Genomic DNA, 23,960 nt, shown 5'->3' with positions numbered 1-23,960 from the left:
GACCGCCTCCTGATTTGACACACTGCTCGCTAGACTGGCTCGCGCTTCAGCCAACCGCTTTTTCTTTTCCTTCTTGTCGCTTCCGTGGTGACCCCGGAAGTGAAAATAGGCGTAGGTCGGCGTTTGCGGCGGGGACGGAAGGCGGAAGCAGAGCTTGAGCGGGAGGCGGAGCCGGGGGAGCCGCTCTTAGCTCCCCTGGCTCTGGGCCCAGCAGCTCGAGGGGGAGGAGTTACCGCCGCTCTTCGGTACGTTACCTTCTCCCCGTCTGCCCAGGCTCAGGGTTCCCTGGTTGTCTGTCTTAGGGGCAACCCCAGGCTCCGCCTCCAGGTTTTCTTTAAGGGCCGCAGGGTCCCCACCCTTTTCAGGCAGCCTACAGCCCTCCTTTCCGATCGTCTTTCCGTTTTTCCCTAGTGATCCCAGGACCACACCCTTTGCAGTACCTCCCTCTTTTCCGGATTCAGAGCTGTATCTTTCGGGGGAGAGAAGAAAAACTTAGGTGGAGTTGGAGGAGGGGGCAGGGAGTGGTGTTGTGGTTAAAGTGGTATTGGCTTATTGCTAGAGGTAATAAATGCCCCCAAAGAACTTGGGAAGCAAGGGAGGTGGATGCATTCTATATACTATGTATATTCTCAATTTAACCCCTTTCTTGGACCTATCCTTGACCCAACTTGATACTTTGTTACAGGCATTAGAACTTACCATGATGGCTGTGACCTAAAATCTTCAGGAAGCCAGGGGGTCATGGCCCAGAAGCACCCCGGAGAAAGACAGTCGTGTGGAGCCCACCACAGTGGTGGTGCCTCCCTCGGGACTTTAGGACCCTCTCTGGACCCTGAAATACTTTCATTCTCAGGACTCAGGGACTCAGCGAGGCCTGCTCCAAATGGTACCCGCTGCCTCACAAAGCACTCTAGTCCTAAGTACACGCAGCCCCCAAACCCAGCCCACTGGTCGGATCCAAGCCATGGCCCCCCCAGGGGTCCAGGACCCCCTAGAAATGGAGAGGACCCTGATCAGAGTGAGGCATCTTCAGAAGAAGAGTCAGGAGTGGATCAGGAACTCTCAAGAGAGAATGAGGCTGGGCACCCGGAGGATGAAAACCCTTCTTTTCTTTCCATTCCATCTGCTTGCAACTGCCAGGGAACCCCTGGAATCCCTGAAGAGCCTTACTCTGGGGGAGGAGATAACTCTTCTAGCAACTTTTGCCACCATTGTATGTCTCCAGCTTTAGGAGAACATGAAGAGTTGGAAGAGGAATATGATGATGAGGAACCCAAGTTCCCCAGTGATTTTTCTCGTGTGCCCAGTGGAAAGAAACCTCCACCCCGGAGACAGCGGCACCGTGTTGCAGCCAAGGACGATACTTGGGAGGGTGGACGCAGGGATCCCAGGTCCCCTGGTCGACATCGGCTGGGCCGGAAACGAAGTCAAGCAGATAAGCGCAGAGGCTTGGGATTATGGGGAGCAGAAGAACTGTGTCAGCTTGGACAAGCAGGTTTCTGGTGGCTGATCGAACTGCTGGTATTGGTGGGAGAGTATGTGGAAACTTGTGGCCATCTCATCTATGCATGCAGGCAGCTGAAAGGCAGTGATTTGGACCTTTTTCGAGTCTGGGCAGGAGTCTGGGCAGGGCGACTGGGTGGCTGGGCCCAGGTAATGTTCCAGTTTCTGAACCAGGGGTTTTGCTATGGGGCAGGGCTATTCACCCGTTTTCTTAGGCTACTGGGTGCTTTGCTGCTTCTGGCTCTGGCCCTCTTGTTGGGCTGTCTGCAGGTGGCCTGGCAGTTTCTTGTGAGACTGGGTGACAGGTTAGGCTGGAGGGCTAAAGCCACCTGGCTCTTCTCTTGGCTGGATTCTCCCACCTTACAGCGTTGTCTGATTGTGCTGAGAGAGAGCAGGCCATGGCAGCAGATGGTGAGAATGGTTCAGTGGGGTTGGCTGGAGTTGCCTTGGGTCAAACAGAGGACTAACAGACAAGAGAATGCACCTGTAGCTAGTGGTCGCTATTACCAGCCTGAAGAGGAAGTGACTCGACTCTTGACCATGGCTGGGGTTCCTGAAGATGAGCTAAACCCTTTCCACGTCTTGGGGGTTGAAGCCACAGCATCAGATGTTGAAATGAAGAAGGCCTATAGGCAGCCCCCCCCCCCCCCCCCCCCCCGTTTCCTATCCCTCTTGTGCCTATATTTTATTTCCTAATTTTAGGGAGAGTAGAATAAAGGGAAGGCAGAGAAGAAAATCAACTTTAAGCTGAAGAGTAACTTTAATTCTTAGAAAAGAGTCATAAAACTTTTTTATTTTTAAATATGTTTTTATTGATTTCAGATAGAGGGAGAGAGCTATAGAAACCTCAGTGATGAGATAGAATCATCAATCGGCTGCCTCCTGCATGCCCCCAACTGGGGGTCGAGCCCACAACCCAGGCATGTGCCCTGACTGGAATCAAACTGTGATCTCCTGGTTCATAGGTCGATGATCAACCCCTGAGCCACACCAGCTGGGTGAGATTCTTTTTCTTAATGAAAAGAAATGAATTGGTATATCAGGTAATGTTGGACTCACTCACTTTGAAATGTTGAGTTGAAGTCCCTCTGCTAGGGTGGAGAAGAGGTCTATTCAGAAAACTTGTCAGTTCCTCTCCCTGAACAAATGAGGGGTGTTTCTGAATATAGGGAAATTCAACCATCTGTCCCAGAATGGCAAGTGTGGACCTAGTATGGGACAGTTCAGGGAGTGCTTGTGAGTGATTATTCCAGGACCAGGTGAAAGAAAAGCTTTTTCAAGACCAGCAACCCAGCCTGACCGGCGTGGCTGTGATTGAGCGTCGCCTATGAACCAGGAGGTCACGGTTCGATTCCCGGTCAGGGCACTTGCCTGGGTTGCGGGCTTGATCCCCAGTGTGGGGCATGCAGGAGGCAGCTGATCCATGATTCTCTCTCATCATTGATGTTTCTGTGTCTTCCCCTCCCTTCCTTCCTGAAATCAATAAAAATATCTTTTAAAAAAAGACCAGCAACCCAGAGTGGGAAAGGGAAGGAAAATGGAATAAAAATCAGAAATATGTGCAAATATGTGTCATATATGAAAATACGGCCCTAGCTGGTTTGGCTCAGTGGATAGAGCATTGGCCTGCGGACTGAAGGATCCCAGGTTTGATTTCAGTCAAGGGCATGTACCTTGGTTGCGGGCACATCCCCAGTAGCGGGTGTGCAGGAGGCAGCTTATCAATGTATCTATCTGTCTTCCTTCCTCTCTGTAAAAAATCAATAAAATATATTTTAAAAATAAATAAAAAAAGAAAAGAAAATATGGTTGCTTTTATTAATAAAAAGTGAGTGGGAGTTGTGATACACCACATGCTTGAGGGAAATGATTTAATACAAGTATGCAATCAAATTGCTATTAGAAGTTAATATTAGATTTCTATTTTTAGATGATTCTATTTCTGTACAAGTGAAACTATATTATGAATATAAATAATGTTGTGTAAATTGCACAGGTGGCCTGTTTGACTGAATGTATGGAACTAGATTGGTACAGTATCACAGTGTGCAGATTACTTCAACAGTTGCATGACACCAAAGGAATGGGCAACCATGGTTTCCATTAACCATTCAAGGCACAATAAAGTACCAGTCCTGCAACTTACAAGAGGACTAAATTAATTTGGTGGGAAATGCATGTCCCTCAGTTGATAGCCTGGGATATTCTTAGAGTGGGGAACAAGTGCTTACACTCAAATAGTTACTAATAGTAGAGCTCTTTTCTCACCTTCATGTCTTTTTTTAGCAGATATCCTCATTTGTGGAATATCAATCTCCCAAAAAAATATCATTTTCAACTTACTTCTTTGGAGTAGAGATGATGTTAAGTTACCCAGACCTCAATACCCTGCCTCACACCCCAGGAATCCCCCTTGTTCTCGGTCAGTGTGTCAGTGAGGTTCTTTTATAGAATCTCTCACTGCCCTTATTAGGCCCTAGAGCAGTGGTTCTCAACCTTCTGGCCCTTTAAATACAGTTCCTCATGTTGTGACCCAACCATAAAATTATTTTCATTGCTACTTCATAACTGTAATGTTGCTACTGTTATGAATCGTAATGTAAGTATCTGATATGCAGGATGGTCTTAGGCGACCCCTGTGAAAGGGTCGTTCGACCACCAAAGGGGTCGCAACCCCCAGGATGAGAACCGCTGCCCTAGAGTGACCATGATTACAAGGCTGTTCAGTAAGCCTGGGAATATGGGAGATTTAACAGCATTCTGCTTATTTGGCATCAGTCAAGAGACCAGCTTTATCTCTGTATTTTGGAGGGATGAGGATGGGAATAATAAGCAGTAGGAAGAGAAGTTTTTGTTTGTCTTGGAGAAAGGTTGAAAAGGGAATAAAAAGCCTGTATCATAATATGCTATTTCATTTCTGGGACAGAAAGGCAAACTATTGTAGGAAGTTTTGAGTAGATATGAGAATTTTCTAGTTAGAAAAGTGAGAATGTAACATCTTTGGAACTCTTATTTTATAACTGATAATAAAGTTAAAATGTGAGGAATTAGTATATATGTGCCAGGTCAGGTGACCAACCATCCCTGTTTGCCTGAGATTGAGGGCTTTCCTGAGACATGAACTTCACTGCTAAAACTGGAACAATCCCAGGTGCATTGGGATGGTGGATCACCCTAGTACAGATTCTGTGATATATACTTCACATGTATTCTCATTTAATACTCCCAACAATCTATGATAGATAAAATATTCTAGGTCATGTAGCTAATAGTGACAGAGCTGTGACTTGAACAGAGATCTCTCTGCAGAGCCAGAGCAATTAATTATTAAGCTATATTGAGAGGAGAAAATGGCGGCCAAATAGGCAGACGTGTCCTGTGCTTGTCTTGGAGCACACAGTGGTTTCAACCTTGGCTGCACATTAGAATCGCCTGGGAATCTTTTTAAAATCCTGATTTCTGGGCCTCATCCTCCGGAAATTCTGTTTCTTTGTTACTAATGTTGTGGCCCCACCCCATAACAAAGAAACAGAATTTCCGGAGGGCGAGGCCCAGAAATCAGGATTTTAAAAAGATTCCCAGGTGATTCTAATGTGCAGCCAAGGTTGAGAACCACTGACATGGAAGAAGCAACTAGCGGAGCGCGGTGGTGCGCGCCTGTAGTCCCAGCTACTGGAGAGGCTGAGGCTGGAGGATCGCTTGAGCCCAGGAGTTCTGGGCTGTAGTGCGCTATGCCGATCGGGTGTCCGCACTAAGTTCGGCATCAATATGGTGACCTCCTGGGAGCGGGGGGCCACCAGGTTGCCTAAGGAGGGGTGAACCGACCCAGGTCGGAGACGGAGCGGGTCAAAGTTCCTGTGCTGATCAGTAGTGAGATCGCGCCTCTGAATAGCCACTGCACTCCAGCCTGGGCAACATAGCGAGACCCCGTCTCTAAAAAAAAAAAAAAAAAGAAGAAGAAGCAACTAAATTGGAGAGCCAGAATTGGTGAATTAGACACAGCTGATGAGACAGCAGCCAAGAGGGGCAGAGGACGCCTGAAGAACTGTAGGAACAGGGATCTGGGCTGGAGAGAGACATGCGACCACCAGGCTGAGGGTCAGGAGGAAGCTGCACTGCACCAAGGCCATGTCCCTTGGGGACAGGCGTAACATCCGACTGTGGAAAGAAGTCCACAGGGCTGCTGGCGGTTGGGGAATCGAGATCTAAGTCCACGGCTGAGAGAGGCTGCACCCAGAAAGGTGGCATGAAGAGCTGCCCAAGCAGCGTGGTGCCGGGGATGGGGGGAGGGTAGAGAAACTCACAGCTCTTGAATGTTTTGCCTTTGTTTGTCTTCACTAAAACCAGTTCATAGGACCTTTCAATTACAAACAGTCACCTGAGGCTTCGGTGCAGGTAGAGGTGATTTGTGGGGCCTGGGGAGAGGCTGTGGAGGAAAGCAGAGCAGGAGAGGTGACCAGGAATCCGGCACTGAGACATTTGTGACCTTCCAAACCATTTTTCTCCTGAAGAGCCAGCCCCTGCCAGCAGCCTCAAGACAGCTAATAATGCCACACCTGGCCTACATCTTGAGTTTTCCCAAGGAAACAAAGACTCTGAATAGCCCCAAAGAGCCCTCAGGGACTGGGTTGAAGAGGGGCCAATCAGTTCCGGAAAGCAATACAGCATCACCCCCACTTAAAGCCTATCAGAAACAGGAACAAGACAGGGATGCCCACTTTCATCACTCCTGTTCAACATAGTACTGGAAGTGCTACCCATAGCGATCAGACAAGAAGAAGAAATAAAAGGCATCCAAATTGGAAAAGAAGAAGTAAAACTGTCATTATTTGCAGATGATATAATATTACACATAGAAAACCCTAAAGACTCCATCAAAAAACTACTAGACTTAATAAATGAATTTGGCAGTGTAGCAGGATACAAAATTAACATCCAGAAATCTATGGGTTTTTTTATACACCAATAATGAACTCACAGAAAGAGAAACAAACGAAAAGAAATCCCATTTACCATTGCAACAAAAAAATTAAGATACCTAGGAATAAACTTACCTAAGGAGTTAAAAGACCTGTACTCGGAAAACTACAGGACATTGAAAAAGATAGAGGAAGATATAAACAAATGGAGGAATATACCGTGTTCATGGATTGGTAGAATCAACATCATTAAAATGTCCATACTACCCAAAGCAATCTATAGATTCAATGCAATCCCCATTAACATACCAATTTTTCACAGACCTGGAACAAACTCTCCAAAAATTCATCTGGAATAAAAAAAGACCCCGAATAGCTGCAGCAATCCTGAGAAAGAATAACAAAGTTGGAGGGATCACAATACCAGATATCAAGCTATATTTCAAAGCCACTGTTCTCATAACTGCCTGGTACTGACACAAGAACAGACATATAGACCAATGGAACAGAACAGAGAACCCAGAAATCGACCTAAGCCGTTATGCTCAATATTTGACAAAGGAGGCAAGAGCATACATTGGATTCAAGGCACTCTCTTTAATAAATGGTGCTGGGAAATTTGGACAGATACATGCAAAAAAAATGAAACAAGACACCAACTTATACCATACACAAAAATAAACTCAAAGTGGACAAAGGACCTAAAGGTAAGTGTGGTGGGCTGTTTCTGTTTCCCGTGACCCGCACGGGAAAACAACAGGTTCTTGAGCGGAGGAGCTGGGGATTAAGAAATTAAAGAAAGACCAAGATGCAGAAATAGATTTTAAGCTGGGGCCAGGTGGGCGCCATCCTCTATGATGGAGAGGCGGCAAAGCGGCCTGAGACACACAGCAGGTTTATTTTAAAGGCCTAGATTTACATATCTAGTTCCGCCCCTGCCTGATTAACATGTCCAGCCTTATTGGGGAAGCATGTTCCCAGGGCGTGGCTCTGCCTACGCTCTGAGTTCAGCTGACAATAATTATAAGAAAATGCCTAGGTGCCTCCCAGGCGGCCCTCTACAGGTAAGACAGGAAAACATAAAAATCTTAGAAGAATCCATAGGCAGCAAAATATCAGAAATATGTTGTAGCAATATCTGCCGATACAATTCCTAGGACAATGGAAACTGAAGATAAATGGAAACTGAAGATAAACTACCTCAAAATAAAAAGCTTCTGCACAGCAAAAGAAACCAACAAAACAAGAGCGCCCACTGTATGGGAGAACATATTTGCCAATATTACATCAATAAGGTTTTAATCTCTAAAAATTATAAGGAACTCATACAACTTAATAAAAGGAAGATAATCCAATAAAAGAAAGGGCAAAGATCCTAAATCAAGCCTGTCAAACCTGCAGCCCACAGGCTGCATGCGGCCCAGCCAATATAATGGTATGTAAGAAACATTTTAATATAAATTTTGTGACTTAATTTTTACAATATCCCATTATACATAATTATTAATAATGAACTACAATGTTTGCTAATGACTGATTATTATAATCGTGTTGCATTCATTTCCCTTCCACCCAGGCACCCCATTTCTCTCCACTAATATTAGCAGCGAATATTTTAGCAGCCAATTGCCACATCATTAGTCTTGTACTGACTTGTTTGGTGTGCGCAACAGGAAATATTTCGCTTTCAGAGAACAAGAAAAATGGGTTTGGTTGCGTTACACTTATTAATTTGTGCAGTTATTCAATGTCTGATAAATTAATGTTCAAGAAAAAATATTAATTTTTATTAAAATGTTCTATTTTTATGTTAACGATTACCCATTTATTTCAGCCCTTTGTATTCACCATGTTTCTATGAAAATTGAAGCTTCTGGTTGTTTTTTTGCGGCCCACATAAACTTAAACCTTGTTTATTTGGCCCGTGTTAGCCTTTGAGTTTGACATGCTTGTCCTAAATAGACATTTTTCTAAAGTGCACGTACAGAAGGCCAAGAGACATATGAAAACATGCTCAAAGTCACTAATCATCTGAGAGATGCAAGTCAAAACGACAATGAGGTACCATCTCACACCTGTCAGAATAGCTATCCTCAACAAATCAACGAACAAGTGCTGGCGAGGATGTAGAGAAAAAGGAACCCTTGCGCACTGCTGGTGGGAATGCAGACTGTGCAGCCACTGTGGAAAACAGTGTGGATTTTCCTCAAAAAATTAAAAATGGAACCCCCTTTTGATGTAATCCCACCACTCCTAGGAATATATCCCAAAAACACCAATCAGAAAGGATATATGCACCCCTATGTTCATAGCAGCACAATTTACAATAGCTAAGATTTGGAAACAGCCTAAGTGCTCATCAGCAGATGAGTGGACTAAAAAACTGTGGTACATCTACACAATGGAATTATCACACTGCAGTAAAAAAGAAAGAACTCTTAACCATTTGCAACAGGATGAATGGACCTAGAGAGCATTATGCTAAGTGAAATAAGCCAGTCGGAGAAAGATAAATATCACATGATCTCACTCATTTGTGGAATATAATGGACAACATAAACTGATGAACAAAAATAGATGCAGTCACAGAAGCATCGAACAGACTGTCAAACCTCAGAGGGAAGGTAGGGGAGGATGGGTAAGAGATCAACCAAAGGACTTATATGCATGCGTATAAGCATAACCAATGGACACAGACAGTAGCGGGGTGAGGTTATGGGTTGGGGGGTGGGAGTGGCTGGGGAGAGGTCAATGGGGGAAAAAGGAGACATATGTAATATATTAAACAATAAAGAATTCTTTTTTTTTTTAAAAAAAAGCTATATTGACTCTCCAAAAGGGAGTGAAAAAGAACCATTTGACATGATTTGTGTGTGTGTGTTTTTTAATAGTTTATTGACTCTTTTTAGAGAGGAAGGGAGAGAGCAAGAAACATCAATGTGACAGCTAACATTGATCAGCTGCTTCCTGCATGCTGCCTACTGGGTATTGAGCCCACAACCCTGGCATCTGCCCTTGACCAGAAATTGAATCAGCAACCTTTTGGTGCATGGGATGAAACCCAACCACACTGGCCAGGGCTATCACTTAACATAAGGTTTTGACCCAAGATGGGGAGAGGTTTGGAATGGATTTGTGATGAATTCTTTCTTTGTTTTGGTAGGTTCATCCTGACAAAAATCATCATCCCCGGGCTGAGGAGGCCTTCAAGGTTTTGCGGGCAGCTTGGGACATTGTCAGCAATCCTGAAAGGCGGAAGGAATACGAGATGTAAGTTGGAGATAGGAAATTGTCAGGTGGCGTAAATGAATAATCTTCAATAGCAGAGGTCCCTAGAGTTGCAGGTGAATGCCCTCTAAGGTGGAGAAAATTGCTTGTCTTTCTAGTAGGCAAAAGGCCTTTAAGAGGCCAGCAGATCTGTCTCCTTTTATTCCTTGTTCAGTACCCTCTGATTTATAAAGCCTTTCTTCTCTTAGGAAACGAATGGCAGAGAATGAGCTGAGCCGGTCAGTGAATGAGTTTCTGTCCAAGCTGCAGGATGACCTCAAAGAGGCAATGAATACTATGATGTGCAGTCGATGCCAGGGAAAGCACAGGTATGAAATAGGAATGTAACAGCCACAGCTTAGGGCAGTGATGGTGAACCTTTTGAGCTCGGCGTGTCAGCATTTTGAAAAACCCTAACTTAACTCTGGTGCCATGTCACATATAGAAATTTTTTGATATTTGCAACCACAGTAAAACAAAGATTTATATTTTTGATATTTATTTTATATATTTAAATGCCATTTAACAAAGAAAAATCAACCAAAAAAATGAGTTTGCGTGTCACCTCTGACACGCGTGTCATAGGTTCGCCATCACTGGCTTAGGGGTTAGGTAGCCAAAGACCTTCTTTGTATTATTGGTAGTTGTGGGATAGAAATGGTGAGTAAAAGAACTCTTGGGTTTCCACTTCTGTCATATTGTAAAGAGATTGCGGATTCTAATTAGTAAGAAAAAAAAAAAAGACAGTCCAGTGGGTGTGGCTCAGTGCTTGAGCATTGACCTATGAACCAGGAGGTCATGGTTCGATTCCTGGTCAGGGCACATGCCTGGGTTGCAGGCTTGATCCTGTATGGGGCGTGCAGGAGGCAGCCTATTATTGATTCTTTCTCATCAGTGATGTTTCTCTCTCTCTCCCCCTCTCCCTTCCTCTCTGAAATCAATAAAAGGATATATTTTTTAAAAAGACATTTTTTACCTTTAAGATAGAAGATTGAGAGAAGGGTGTGCATAGGTATCCTATCTAATAAAAGAGAAACATGGTAATTAGCTGTACCTCCGCTACCCTTCCCATTGGCTAATCAGTGAGATATGCAAATTAACTGCCAGCCAAGATGGCGGCCGGCAGCCAGGCAGCTGACGTGAACAGGGAGGCTTGCTTGCTTCAGTGACGGAGGAAGCCAGGTTCCCCGCCTGCCTTGCCGGCCTCTCAGCTGCTCTCTAAGAAACATTGTAACAAATATAGAAGGTAAACAAAACCCCAGAAACCTGCTTTCAGTCAGCCAGGCTTCAGCCAGCAGGACTGCAACATTGTTTCAAATACAGAAGGTAAACAAAGGCCAGAAACCTGCTTTCAGCAGCCGAGGCCTCAGAGCTGGAGCCAAGCCTCAGAGCTAAAGCTGGCCCAGAATAAAAAAAAAGGGAAAAAAGGAGCGGTTGGGAGCTTCAGTCACCCGCCAGCCTGAAAACGGCCCTCAGCCCCTCACCCAGACTGGCCAGGCACCCCAGTGGGGACCCCCACCCTGAAGGGGGTGTGACCAGCTGCAAACAGCCATCATCCCCTCACCCAGGCTGGCCAGGCACCCCAGTGGGGACCCCCACCCTGAAGGGTGTGTGACCAGCTGCAAACAGCCATCATCCCCTCATCCAGGCTGGCCAGGCACCCCAGTGGGGACCCCCACCCTGAAGGGGGTGTGACCAGCTGCAAACAGCCATCATCCCCTCATCCAGGCTGGCCAGGCACCCCAGTGGGGACCCCCACCCTGAAGGGGGTGTGACCAGCTGCAAACAGCCATCATCCCCTCATCCAGGCTGGCCAGGCACCCCAGTGGGGACCCCCACCCTGAAGGGGGTGTGACCAGCTGCAAACAGCCATTGACAGGGGGGAGCTCCCCAACCCCCTGATCGGCCCTGCTCTGTGTGTGACAGGGTACGGAGCCCCAACCCCCCTGATGGGCCCTGCTCTGTGCGTGACAGGGGGTGGCGCCGCAACCTCCCTAGCGACTCTGCCTTGAGTGTGACGGGGCGGTGCCCCAACCCCCCAATCGGCCGTACCCTGAGCGTGACTAGGGGTGGCATCGCAACCTCCCGATCCGCCCTGCTCTGTGCATGACGGGGCGGTGCCCCAACTCCCCAATTGGCCCTGCTCTGAGCTTGACCAGGGGCTGCACCTAGGGATTGGGTGTGCCCTCTGCCACCCGGGAGCAGGCCTAAGCCAGCAGGTCGTTATCTCCCGAGGGGTCCCAGACTGCGAGAGGGCACAGGCCGGGCTGAGAGACCCCCTCTCCCCCCCGAGTGCACAAATTTTTGTGCACCGGGCCTCTAATATGTAATAACACATAATAATGAGACTACAGAAATGTCACAGGCTTGACAAATTATTAAGGAATTGCCCTTCTGTTGGCTTGCAGGAGGTTTGAAATGGACCGGGAACCTAAGAGTGCCAGATACTGTGCTGAGTGTAATAGGCTGCATCCTGCTGAAGAAGGAGACTTTTGGGCAGAGTCAAGTATGTTGGGCCTCAAGATCACCTACTTTGCATTGATGGATGGAAAGGTGTATGACATCACAGGTACACTTCTGTTCTGTAGAAATACGGGCTCATATATGCTTATATGATGTATTAGCTAATTCTTTCTCATGTGTGCAGAGTGGGCTGGATGTCAGCGAGTAGGAATCTCCCCAGATACTCATAGAGTCCCCTATCACATCTCATTTGGTTCTCGGATACCAGGCACCAGTGGGCGACAGAGGTAGGTGGTATTTCTTTCAATAATCTATCCACTATTCTAGTTCTGACTATGGTGCTTAGGACACTTAGATGTCTCACCCTTTAAGAAGTTTGGTACCTGACTCTATATTTTTAACATAGTTACCTATGTTTGACTTTGAATCTCTCTTGCCTCATTATTCTTCTGTTTTCCTTTCAGAGCCACTCCAGATGCCCCTCCTGCTGACCTTCAGGATTTCTTGAACCGGATATTTCAAGTACCCCCGGGACAGATGTCCAATGGGAACTTCTTTGCAGCTCACCCTGGCCCTGGGGCCACCGGAGCTTCCAAGCCCAACAGCACAGTACCCAAGGGAGAAGCCAAACCGAAGAGGCGGAAGAAAGTGAGGAGGCCCTTCCAACGTTGACACTTGTTTTCTTCTTTCCTCAAATCAATGTCAGGGAGTCAAAAGGGCTGTGTACAGCATAGGATGGAGTTTGATTTATTTTTAAATATTTTAAAAAGGGAAACTTTTAAGCTCAAATTGTTCACTCAGTACTTGTAGGAAGCCCCAGAACCACTCTCCCTCCTCCACCGGTACCCAGGAACTGAATCTGGTCTTCTGACAATACCAAAGAAATAGGGGGTGGCTACAGCAAAGAACCTAGGGCATGGACCTGGGCTGGACAATATCTCCCAGAGGAGTGTGGGAACTGGGTATTTCCCTAGGGTCTGTATGCCTTTGTCTTGTCTTTTGCTTCTACAGCAGATGACTTTCCCTCCTCTTTTTAAACTATGAGTCTGTCTTATTTCTTGACCCAGTTCAGGGCTCCCTCCTGAATATACTAGTTAGCCCAATACTAGTTAAAAGACAGAACAAGAAAGCATGTAACTCTAATTATAGGAGATAAGAGTTCAGAGAGTGGGAACTCTGAATTTTTTCTGTCACCTTGTGGGTAACTTCCCAACTTCATGCTTGTTGCTGCAGGGATGGCCAAACTAATAATTTTAAAAAAATCAGACTCATGCCCTCTGCCCTTGGGTGAGGGGAAAGAATAAAGGGGTTCCTGGTAGGCCCCTTATGATCCAAGGGTTTGTATTTTTTTAAGTTTGTTGATATTTGTATGTACATAACTATTTAAAGCCAGGGGATTATCTTTCTATAAATATGTAACTGGCAACCTGTTTCTTCCTTCTCTTCTTTGCCTTTATAGATAGTGTCCTTTTTCTCATTTGAGAATCCTTTCTCGAAGTGTTAGCTGGGAGTGAAGGGCACCTCCTGAACCGAAGGAGAGGGGATAAAAAGTACCTTAGAAAAGTTTTGTGTATTAAGTCACTGTTCCATCTTTCTTCCCCAGCCTTATGAGGACATCTCCCTACCCCCCCTGCTGACCAAAGAGTAGCCATATCTGAAAAAATGACCTTTATTATGAGGGAAATACACAGCAAAACAGAGCTGGAGGTAGTGGGGGTGGAAGACATGGGAAAACCAAACAAGCTGCCCAAACATGGCCTCCTGTGGAGGAGAGTGATTTGTCCCTTACCTCATCCGCCTTTCCCGATTCAAAGAAGCCTGCTCCTAGCAGGGCTACTCCCAGGGAGCCCCATTTTCCAATCAGTTCTCATCCTGGGAGTTTTGGAACAGTTGTATAATTCTCAGGCTTCCAAGAAAAGGAAGACAGTATGGAGAAGGGAAAGATGTTACAGCCTTTTGTTCCAGTGTTGTCCCCAGTCCCATCCCTCAGTATTTATTGATGCCAAAGAGACGAACCCCATGGAATTGGGGCAATTTAGGCAGCAGTACGCTGAGCAATGAGGTTGTGTTGATGAGGAAGTGAGCAGCATCATACTTGGTGTAGAAGCTGGCTAGGAGGTAGCTGGGAAGAAAAGAAATAAGTTGAGTGAAGCTGGCCTTTCCAGTGACTTTCTCTTCTATTTTAAATGATCAGTTTTATTGCATGTAGTCCTAGGATATTTGAAAATATCCTAGGGGTCAGGGAGATAATCAGCACCTTTAACTGGAGATTTGTAAGTTAATTTGTGTGTTTAATAATTGTTAATGACATGTGGCAAATGACAGCTGAAGCAGTTTCAGCCTGTATCACTGTTAAGTCCTCTCTACTTCCACTCCCCAAAGCCAGTTTTCACAGATTTACATCAGTTCTGCCTTAACTTATTCACATCTTTTGGAAATGTAAAATCATTTGGTTTTACTTGGTTTTCTCAGCCCCATCTCCGTTCTCCTATCACCAAGGAGACAGCAAGGAATGCTTGATTATTGCTTTCTACTTTTTACTGCACTCCCTAGATTTAGACATAGTATACCATAATATCTTTAAAGGGTCTAAGTGATTAGTCTCCTTTTTTTAAGTTCCTCTGTGGGCCTCTGTACCTGGCATTTGGAGCATTTCCCATATCTCCCACTGGACTCACAGTACAATAGGAGAGATGCTGAGGAATTTGCGGGAAGAGGTAAATTGGAGCCCGTAGTCCATCTGTTCCCAGTGTGTCAGTAGCCGAGCCTTTCCTTGGTCAGGGGTCTCAAAGGGTGTCCCTTTCACCGTATGTAGGAAGACATACATGGCCTGGGAGGAGAAAAGGGAGCAGTTTGAAGGGGCAGCATATGGTCCTTTAGCCCAAAGATTAAGATCCCCAAAGGAAGGCATATCCCCAAATAATTGGAGATTTTATTTTGTTTGGGAAAGGCCTGGGGTGGGTATAGGGTGTGGTTTAGCGCTCACCAAGTTATGGATGACGTTGGTCAGGGTCCAGACAACAGGAATGCTGAAGAAGGGGATGCTGAGTAGCACCACATGCAGGAGTCCTATCAAGATGATGTAGGCCAGCCAGATGCCCCGGCTATTCATCACTCGAGTGTTGGGGTTTACTTCGCTGTGTGCTACTCCCACATTCATCCTACCATAGTGGCGGATCAGGCAGGAGTCCACCTCTATTTCCTCTCAACCCCTCTTTGATTTTTTTGCCCCCACATTGTCTCCTGAATAGCACAAATCCCCTGAACTGTATTGGGAATGAAAGAACATCCCCATCATGCACAAAGAAAAACTGAAGACTTGGGAAGTAAAATACTTAAAAGGCAAGAAGAGTCCTCTCTACATCTTAGAGACACATGGTAATCTTTGATTCTTCTACTTCAGCTTGAAGGAGTAAATCTAGGCTTGGGCACCTATTTCAAGGAGCAAGGGAAACAGAAGTATTTCACTTTATTTTCCTTAAGTTGTTAATAAGGAAGCCTGAAGAGGTTACATACACCCATAATTCCAGAAGCAGGTAATGGGAAACAAGGATTCACTAAGGAGGCACGAGGGGGTAAAGCTACTTCTAATCCTCACCTTTACTCGGGCTTGCCCGTCCTCTCATCCCCGTGGCATGTAAGCAGCCAACATCCCAATTCCTCCTCTCAAGCGTGGGGCATTGGGAGAATTTACCCCGGGTTTTGGGTTGAGCTAGGAAGGAACCTAAGTTGAGCGCCTCCAGTTGGAGCCCTAACCTCAAATCCAAAGGCGGCTCAGATCGTCTGAACTTGGCTCCTTAGAATCGTGCTAAAGTTGATGTCCAGTTAGGAAGCAGCTCTTGCCCGCCCCTCTCTACCTAAAATTCCCTAAACCCTAATACTGAACCTGCCCGATGCTTTTCCCAGCTTCCATCTCTCGTACGTCGGCTCCCCTCTGGTTCTCTCTCGGTGTTTAACTCACCGCCGCTCCAACCCCCGCCAACGCTTTCGCCTCCCATCACGGTTTGCCTCCCACCATTTTTGCCGAGCACCCCTTTCCAGTCTCCCGTAAATCCCTACCTGCAAGCTTCAGAAGCTGATCGGCGAGGGGCGCAGCTCTCCCTTCTATACCTGTGGTCTCCAGGAAGCAGCCGCCCACGCTTCTCTGCTGTCTCCCTATTGGTGGAACAGGTTAGCGCTGCCGCCATCCATTGGCTGGGGGGGTCTGCAATGAAGACGCCCAATTGGTCGCCGTTTCCGTCGTTTGGAAGGCGCAGAACCCGCCCCTCTCCCTGCCCCACCTTTTGAGAGGTGGGGAAAGCTGGCGGGAGGAGTGAGAGGACGGCAGCTATTGACTAATGGGAAGAGTTGATGGTGTGAGGTGATAGTAAGATTGGCAGTGATTGGTTGACCCTGCGCCTGGGCGGGAGCTGCTGGAAGCGGAGGCTGCGAGTGGGGGCCTAGTGGAGTGGAGGGGTAACAAGATGGCGGCAGAGACGGTGGAGCTGCATAAACTGAAGGTACTGTGAAGGAGAGCAGGAGCTGACTTAGACTTTTTCTGGGGACTGAATTCTGGGAGTGGCTTGTGCACTTTCCGAAGTGTTCTTCTTGTAGGCTTTTCCACTTTTTACCGGCTCCCTCCGTAGTACTTCCTCACTACGCCTGTCCTAATTTCCCATGCTCCTCACGGTTTTATTGTATCTGTATTGTTTTTTCGGCTCTCTTCTTCATTGTTGTATCGTCCGTCATTTCTCCACCGGGTTGTGTAAGTGCCTACAACCAATTCTCTCCTCATTTCTCGTCAGAGCTGCATTACGTCAGTGGTCCCACCTCTCTGCCCCATGCCGCACCGTGCACCCCTTTTTCTTCCCTGGGTTGAAGCTTTCCTCTCCATTGTCCCAAGCTGCTTCCCGTTAGGATATGTTGGCATCTTTATGTATTCCTACCTATTTAGGTCTCAAACGTGATCCAGGAAAATCCACTTTTTTTTTAGATGGGGTTACGCCCCCCGGGGGGGCGGCGGCTTTGAAACCTGAGGAGGGGCTTAGAATACTGGTCTCCCCATAGAAACCTGGGGTTTAGGAGATCTTTAGAGTTAGAAAAGGCACAGGTAGCTCGGATTTAAAAGTTTCTCTCACGTGGTTCTCCCCCGGCCAGCAACCCCCCTCCCTGCTCCCTACCTACTGCCAGACAGACAACTCGCTTGTAGCTGTAATGTTTTGGAAAAACATTTTCAAGGTTAGGGCTATCTCTGTCCCATTTCATGTCGCGGATGGACCCTGCATCTCTTGGTATCACCACTTGGTGACACTCTCAATCACCTGTTCTAAGATGTGCCTTGGCAATCTTGGTAGTCTTCTCGCGTTTATTTTCCTGGAAGAAAAGAGTAATTTCTTTTAGGGTAAATTATGAGAATATCTTGATTAGTTGACCGTTTGTGGTTTCGCTAGTAGTTTTTCCATTACATGTTTTGGTCACATCATCCTGGGAATCTTGGACAAACCAGACTGACTTAGCTGAAAACTAATCCTTTAAAGCTTGTTTAGCTAATAAACAAACAAAAGTAAGGAGAGTAAGGGTAGGGAGAGGTCCTTTTAGTCACTTTTTAGTTGACATTGATTAGCTTTTTTGTGTGAAAGCTGATAGATTTCTTACTCTTGGATTCTGAACTGTACTAGTGGGTCTTTGTGTTATTCTGGAGTTACTATTAACTTGGTACTGAAGTGTGTAGATTATAGCTGTGGTTTCATATTCCCACAAGTAAGACAAATTGGGCAACCACTTCCATTATATGTACACTTATGTAAATTATGGTACCATACTGTTATGTATGTTATAAAACACAGAAAAGGAATGTTTCAATAAATGAGATAAAAGGAAATATGAATAGAAGGTAAAATATTTTCTTCCTATTAGTCCCATTTTGAAACCCCTGGAGTAAGGCACCAGCCTTGTGACTTGCCTTCATGGATTTGGTTTTGTGTATGGAGTTCCTCCTTCCATAGAAGCTGTATTTTTTGGACCATATTAACTTTTATTTTGATTGGATAATGTCCTCTGACCTGATTTCAGGTATTAAGAGATCATGAGGCACCCCTGACAGCCTAAAAAGTAAAAAGGATTCACTCTTTTAATCACATTTGCTTGTCTTTGCTTTTTCTCTAGAGCACTTCTTAACCTTTTGGAGGTCACAGATATCTTTGAAACTCTGATGAAAGGTATGGACCCTCTCCCCAGAAAAAGGCATGTACACATACTTTGCATGCGATTTGAGGGGCTTCATAAAATTACCATGTAGCCCTGAGGAGTCCATGGACCTCTGGTTAAGAACCCATGCCTTTAATTCTGACTTCTAGGACAGTTAATGTTTGGTTCCACTGTTGATCTTGATGGAGTAATCCTGACTTGGGTTGACTTAGGGCAGTGGTCGGCAAACTCATTAGTCAACAGAGTCAAATATCAACAGTACAACAGTTGAAATTTCTTTTGAGAGCCAAATTTTTTAAACTTAAACTATATAGGTAGGTACATTGTTATTAACTTAATTAGGGTACTCCTAAGGCTTAGGAAAAGCCACCCTCCAGGGGCCAAAGAGCCGCATGTGGCTCTCGAGCCCCAGTTTGCCAACCACGGACTTAGGGTTATATCTTTTTTCTTAGTCTTTCCATTTTTATAAAGAAATTTAGATGGAGCCCTCAGAGGAAAGGAACAAGCTTTAATATAGGAAGGAAGAATATCTGGGTTGGTAGGTAAGTCCACATCACCTGCAGAATTCTAAAGATTTTGTAGAAATGCCATCTAAATTCAGTTATAGAGACTGAATTGTGGGTAAAAATGCTTTGAACTGTAATAGTACCAAATTCCCAGTCAATGGTGAGAAAAGAGACTACTGCAGAGGAGAGAATGAGAAGGGTCTACAAGTGCAAGAGTGTTGAAAAAGTCAGATGTAATTTTGAAGCATAAAGTGCATATATGTTAGTGGCTTAAGATTGTAAAGGGAACTAGATGAATTGTGTGACTACAGTGGTAGATTGAAGTGATAATGAAAAGGGCCTTTTAAGTTGCGTATGGCAGTTGGTTTTTGTCATGTAGGCAGAAAGTGGGGAGTCTTTGGAAATTTTTAAAGAAGGAGCTGATGTGATCCATGTGTGTTCTTTTGGCAGTGTGGAGGATGAGATCTGAGAGGGAGAAATTTCACCAGTTATATTTTTATTATATTATTCACTCCCCTGCTAAAACCTTTTACCTTTATACCTGCCAATTTATCCAGCTTAGTTTCTCACACTCCAACCACAGTGGCTTTATTTTATTTCATTCCTCAGAATGAACGTGTTCATTAAGTGCTAACATTTAACAATAGCATTTACTATGTGGCAATCACTGGTCAAAGCTGTTTACATACATTAACTGATTTAATTTGCACAATAACTCTGGAAAGGAAATGCCTCTGTTATCCCCATTTTAAAAAAAATGTTTTTATTGATTTGAGAGAGAGAGAAAGGGTGAGGAAAAGAGAGAGAGAAACATCCACGGCTGCCTCCTGCAAGCCTCCTCACTGGGGATCAAGCCTACAACTCTGGCACGTGCCCTGATCAGGAATCGAACCAGCAACCTCTTGGTGAGGGTGTGTGGGACAACGCTCAACCAACTGAGCCACACCTGCCAGGGCTATCCCCATTTTAAAATCAGGAAAACATGGAAGCTCAGAGAAATTAACTGAATAACTTGCCATAGGTTCCACAGCTAATGAATGGTGGATCAAATCCAGGCAGTTATCTCCAAAATTTATGTTCTTAATCGCTGTGCACCACGTCTCCTTACCTCAGAACCCAGAATCTTTACACATGCTTTTCGCTGTAGTGCTGCTGCCACCCCCTGTTCCCCACATCTTCATTTAATTAACTGCTAGTTGCCCTTCAGTAGTCAAACATCATTTATCCAAGGAACCCTTAGGTGTAGGATAGGTTCTCTCTACCCACACTTCGACAGACTACTTTTTAAATGTCTTCATAGGACTCTGTACTTTTTTAAAAAGTTAATCAGTTAAGTATTATGTATATGATCATTGATTGCCTTGTTTCCTGACTAGGTTGTAAACTTCATGTGGACAAAAACTCTATCCGTTTTGCTTATGACTATTTCCCTATACCTAAACTAATGGTTTACATGCAGGGGGTACCCAGTAACTATTTGTTAAGTGAATATAGTAAGACCTGAAATAAGGTAGTGGCTACTTGGAAAGGAACAGATTTAAAGAAATTTGGGATATAAAATTGTAAGTATTTATAGATCAGTTAGATGTGGGAGGAATGAAAGATGACTCCAAGATTTGAGTAGTGATAGCTTTAGTCTAGTTTGGGAAGAAGAGAAGAAGCCAGTTTTGTGCAATAGAGAAGATAAGTTCACTTTTGGGCTTAAGTGTCTTTGAGACATGCACTTGGAGATGTTTGGTAATCATAACAAAACAAAATAAAGAAGAAAAAAAATACATGCTCTGGCTGAAGCTTCTAAGTGTTTAGAATGTCAGCCTTCGATTCCGGGTCAAGGGCATGTACCTGGGTTTTGGGTTTGCTCCCTGCTCCCAGTCGGGTGCGTGTGTGGTAGGCAACCAGTCGATGTGTCTCTCTCACATTGATCTTTCTTTCTTTCTCTCTCTCTCCCTCCCTTCCTCCCTCCCTCCCTTCCACTCTCTGAAAAGCAATGGAAAAAATACCTTCGTGTGAGGATTAACAAAAAAAAAGGGAGAGAGATGCCTGGTAATCAGTTGGAAATGTGAGTCTCCTGCTCAAGAGTTGAAAGCTGATAATAAAGGTTTGGGACTTACTCAAAAAAATATTTATGGGGTGCCTACCATATGCCAGCTAACATAGGTACTGGAGATAGAGTAATGAACAAGTAGACAAAATTCTTCCTGTTGGGGAGCTTATGTTTTGCTGGGAAAGGCACAATAAAGTAAAATGTATAGTGTCAAATAGTGGTAAAGTCTGTAGTAAAAAATAGGAAAGAAGGATAGGAAGTACAGTGGGAAGAAGGGTATTGTAATTTATAATAGGGTGACTAGGGAAGGCCTCATTGAGAATATGATGTTTAAGCAGAGACTTGAAGGAGTGAGCCTTGTGCATAGTGTAAGAGGACCTTATAGGTTATTGTTAGGATCTGGCTTGTACTCTTAGAGATAAGAAACCAATAGAAGATTTTTGAAGAGAGGAATGACATGTTCTGACTTAAATTTTCAAAAAATCACTGACTACCTTGTTAAGAATAAACTATAATAAGATGCAGGGACTGTAGAGTTTTTACAATAATCTGTATTTAAAAAGACCAGAAGGGATTAGATCCTAGATATATTTTGAAGGTATAGCTGACAGGATTTGCCAGTGATTTGATTCTGGGAAATGAGAAAACCTTTGCTACAAGTGGGATGAGAAGGCCAAAGAAGGAATCTTAGTGAATATTGGTATTTACAGGTTAAGTGGAAGAAGAGCTAGCAAGGAGGCTGATGAGGAGAGGTAAGAGGAAAGTGGAGAGTGATAGAGCATGTACATGAGAGCAATGTCAGCATCTTGGTAGTTAAGATTGGGCTTAAATCAGAGAGACCTGAGCTCCACTATTTTCTAGCTATATGATTTTTAAGCAAATTATTAAATCTCTTTAAGCCTCATTTTCTTTATAAAATGGGATCATAATACCAACTACTTATGTTGTAAGGATTAAATGAGGAAATAATATTCAAAGTTTAGCCCTTAGACCAGTGATGGCGAACCTTTTGAGCTCGGCGTGTTAGCATTTTGAAAAACCCTAACTTAACTCTGGTGCCGTGTCACATATAGAAATTTTTTGATATTTGGAACCATAGTGAAACAAAGACTTATATTTTTGATATTTATCTTATATATTTAAATGCCATTTAACAAAGAAGAATCAACCAAAAAAATGAGTTCGCATGTCACCTCTGACATGCGTGTCATCGGTTCGCCATCACTGCCTTAGTCTGTCATTTTTAGTACTTAAAAATAAATATGAGTTCCTGTTGTATGAAATGTTATAAGTGATATGAAATGTCTCTGCCCTCAAAGAGTTTACAAACCATATCAAGAGATAACAGATGAAAAAGATTTGAATCAAGATTAGTAAACAGAAGAAATCACAGGACAATAAATGATTAATGTTAAATGTATTATGTGAGCTATTGATTGGTCTTTTCTCTGGAGGTTGATAGAATGGAAAATGCCTTATTGATACTGAAAAATATATAAATTAATGTTTGAATAGGTCATTTATGTACAAGTTCACAATTCTAAAGGTACAGAAAGGTATATGGTAAAGTGTTTCCTTCCTACACTTGTCCTCAACAAGCTTCTTCTCAGTATTAATTTATTTCTTTCTTGTCCAGGCATCTTGTGTATATACATCACATGGAATGGGGTGTGTGTGTATGTGCATTATTTTTTTACACTAACATTAAAGTTAGTATCCTGTATAAAGTGTTCTATAACTTGGTTTTTATTTTTTATTTTATTTATTTATTTATTTATTTATTTTAGTGTGCAGGATGTTTTTTGTTTTGTGTTGTTGTTTTTTGCAAAGCCCATTATTTATTTTTATTTTTTTATTGTTTTATTGCTTAAAGTATTACAAAGAGTGTTATATATGTCTCCTTTTTTCCCCCGCCCTTGACAATCCCCTGGCCTCCCCTACCCCCCCGTGTCTTATGTCCATTGGTTATGCTTATATGCATGCATACAAGTCCTTTGGTTGACCTCTTACCCCCTCCCCTCCTGCCCCCTATAACTTGGTTTTTAAAAGTAGTCTTATTGAGATACAATTCACATACCATACAGTTCACTCAATATGCTTTGCTTTTTAAAATATTTTAAAGTCAATTGCATATAAAAATGGGTAAGGTATGATATTATGAGTTATGTCCTAGTGTATGAGCAGAACCCACCATGTAATAACTAAAATAATACAATATGTAAAAACTAGAGGCCCGGTGCACAAAAATTTGTGCATTCAGGGGGGTCCCTCAGCCCAGCCTGTGCCCTCTCACAGTCTGGGGTCCCTGGGATGTCCACCACTTGCTGGCTTAGGCCCGCTCCCCGGGGGAATGGGCCTAAGCTGGCAGTCAGACATCCCTCTGGCAGCCCGGGAGCCCTCGGGGGATGTCCACTTGCCAGCGGGGAGCAGGCCTAAGCTGCAGTCGGACATCCTTAGCGCTGCTGAGGAGGCAGGAGAGGCACCCACCACCACTGCTGTACTGGCAGCCAGCTTGTGGCTGAGCAGAGCTCCCCCTGTGGGAGCACACTGACCACCAGAGGGCAGCTCCTGCATTGAGAGTCTGCCCCCTGGTGGTCAGTGTGTGTCATAGTGACCAGTGATTCCCAGTTGCTCTGCTGTTAGGGTCAATTTGCATATTACCCTTTTATTATATAGGATGATATGTAATATTTTATTTGACCAAAGAGGGGACATGGAGGTGCTGAGAAGATTGCTGCATGAGCCAGAGACCTTGGGGTTAGGAACTGGGAGCCATTTTGGGGTGAGGGTAGGGGGCTGAGATTTAGTGATCAAGGCAATAGTAAGATCAATGGTCAGCAGATACTATCCATGTAAGCAACCGTTTGTACCAGTCTGTCAGCTCCAAGTCTAAATCAGCATCTTAAGCAAAAACCATCTCTAACTGTACATTTCCCTCTCATCTGGAAGTTTTTATAAACTTTTGCCTAGGCACAATTTTGGGAAGGAAGGAAAAGGGGGAAACAACTCTACTAGAAAGTTGAACTTTGAATTGCCAAGTTTCCTCTATACTTTTCAGAATTTTCAGACTAT

General features: G+C 44.4%; 3 protein-coding genes and 1 long non-coding RNA gene across 8 annotated transcripts in view; 3 read left to right on the top strand and 1 right to left on the bottom strand.

Moving 5' to 3' along the window:
• The first annotated feature begins 100 nt into the window (after positions 1-100).
• On the top strand, positions 101-13,578 carry DNAJC14 (DnaJ (Hsp40) homolog, subfamily C, member 14). Its single transcript, XM_014548082.1, has 8 exons — positions 101-245; positions 686-2,135; positions 5,333-5,414; positions 9,586-9,692; positions 9,899-10,018; positions 12,098-12,258; positions 12,337-12,439; positions 12,617-13,578. Exons 2-8 carry the CDS (start codon positions 742-744, stop codon positions 12,822-12,824), a joined length of 2,175 nt encoding a protein of 724 aa, XP_014403568.1. The 5' UTR covers positions 101-245; positions 686-741; the 3' UTR covers positions 12,825-13,578.
• On the top strand, positions 5,106-9,057 carry LOC106727890. Its single transcript, XR_001364138.1, has 3 exons — positions 5,106-5,348; positions 7,393-7,395; positions 9,047-9,057. It is a non-coding gene; the product is annotated as an uncharacterized LOC106727890 (long non-coding RNA).
• A 229-nt stretch (positions 13,579-13,807) lies between the features above and the next one.
• ORMDL2 (ORMDL sphingolipid biosynthesis regulator 2) lies at positions 13,808-16,311 on the bottom strand. 2 transcript variants are annotated; one of them, XM_005876699.2, is made up of 4 exons: positions 16,212-16,311; positions 15,139-15,313; positions 14,831-14,982; positions 13,808-14,274 (listed from the first exon to the last, which is right to left on the bottom strand). In XM_005876699.2, exons 2-4 carry the CDS (start codon positions 15,310-15,312, stop codon positions 14,139-14,141), a joined length of 462 nt encoding a protein of 153 aa, XP_005876761.2. In that variant the 5' UTR covers position 15,313; positions 16,212-16,311; the 3' UTR covers positions 13,808-14,138. The 2 variants fall into 2 exon arrangements, with proteins under 2 accessions (XP_005876761.2, XP_014403622.1); XM_014548136.1 differs by having other exon boundaries at positions 15,139-15,418; positions 16,212-16,275.
• A 284-nt stretch (positions 16,312-16,595) lies between these two features.
• SARNP (SAP domain containing ribonucleoprotein) overlaps positions 16,596-23,960 on the top strand; it is a 63,701-nt gene continuing 56,336 nt past the window's right edge. For all 4 annotated transcript variants that reach the window (XM_014548133.1, XM_014548130.1, XM_014548131.1 and 1 more), the window contains exon 1: positions 16,596-16,651. In XM_014548133.1, the coding sequence (XP_014403619.1) occupies positions 16,616-16,651 (36 nt within the window). In that variant the 5' untranslated portion in view covers positions 16,596-16,615. The remainder of the gene's footprint in view (positions 16,652-23,960) is intronic.

The sequence above is a fragment of the Myotis brandtii genome, unplaced genomic scaffold (genome assembly GCF_000412655.1).
Source record: "Myotis brandtii unplaced genomic scaffold, ASM41265v1 scaffold496, whole genome shotgun sequence".
NCBI classification, from domain to species: domain Eukaryota; kingdom Metazoa; phylum Chordata; class Mammalia; order Chiroptera; family Vespertilionidae; genus Myotis; species Myotis brandtii.
This window is presented reverse-complemented; position numbering and strand designations above follow the sequence as displayed.

Excerpts from the sequence above, each read along its gene's own strand:
- DNAJC14 (XM_014548082.1), top strand. The coding sequence starts at position 742 with ATGGCCCAGAAGCACCCCGGAGAAAGACAGTCGTGTGGAGCCCACCAC. Across the intron at positions 9,693-9,898 it reads AGGCGGAAGGAATACGAGAT|GAAACGAATGGCAGAGAATG; the intron begins GTAAGTTGGAGA and ends TTCTTCTCTTAG. Across the intron at positions 10,019-12,097 it reads CGATGCCAGGGAAAGCACAG|GAGGTTTGAAATGGACCGGG; the intron begins GTATGAAATAGG and ends GTTGGCTTGCAG.
- ORMDL2 (XM_005876699.2), bottom strand. The coding sequence starts at position 15,312 with ATGAATGTGGGAGTAGCACACAGCGAAGTAAACCCCAACACTCGAGTG. Across the intron at positions 14,983-15,138 it reads CCAACGTCATCCATAACTTG|GCCATGTATGTCTTCCTACA; the intron begins GTGAGCGCTAAA and ends TTCTCCTCCCAG. Across the intron at positions 14,275-14,830 it reads AGCATCTCTCCTATTGTACT|CTACCTCCTAGCCAGCTTCT; the intron begins GTGAGTCCAGTG and ends TTTTCTTCCCAG.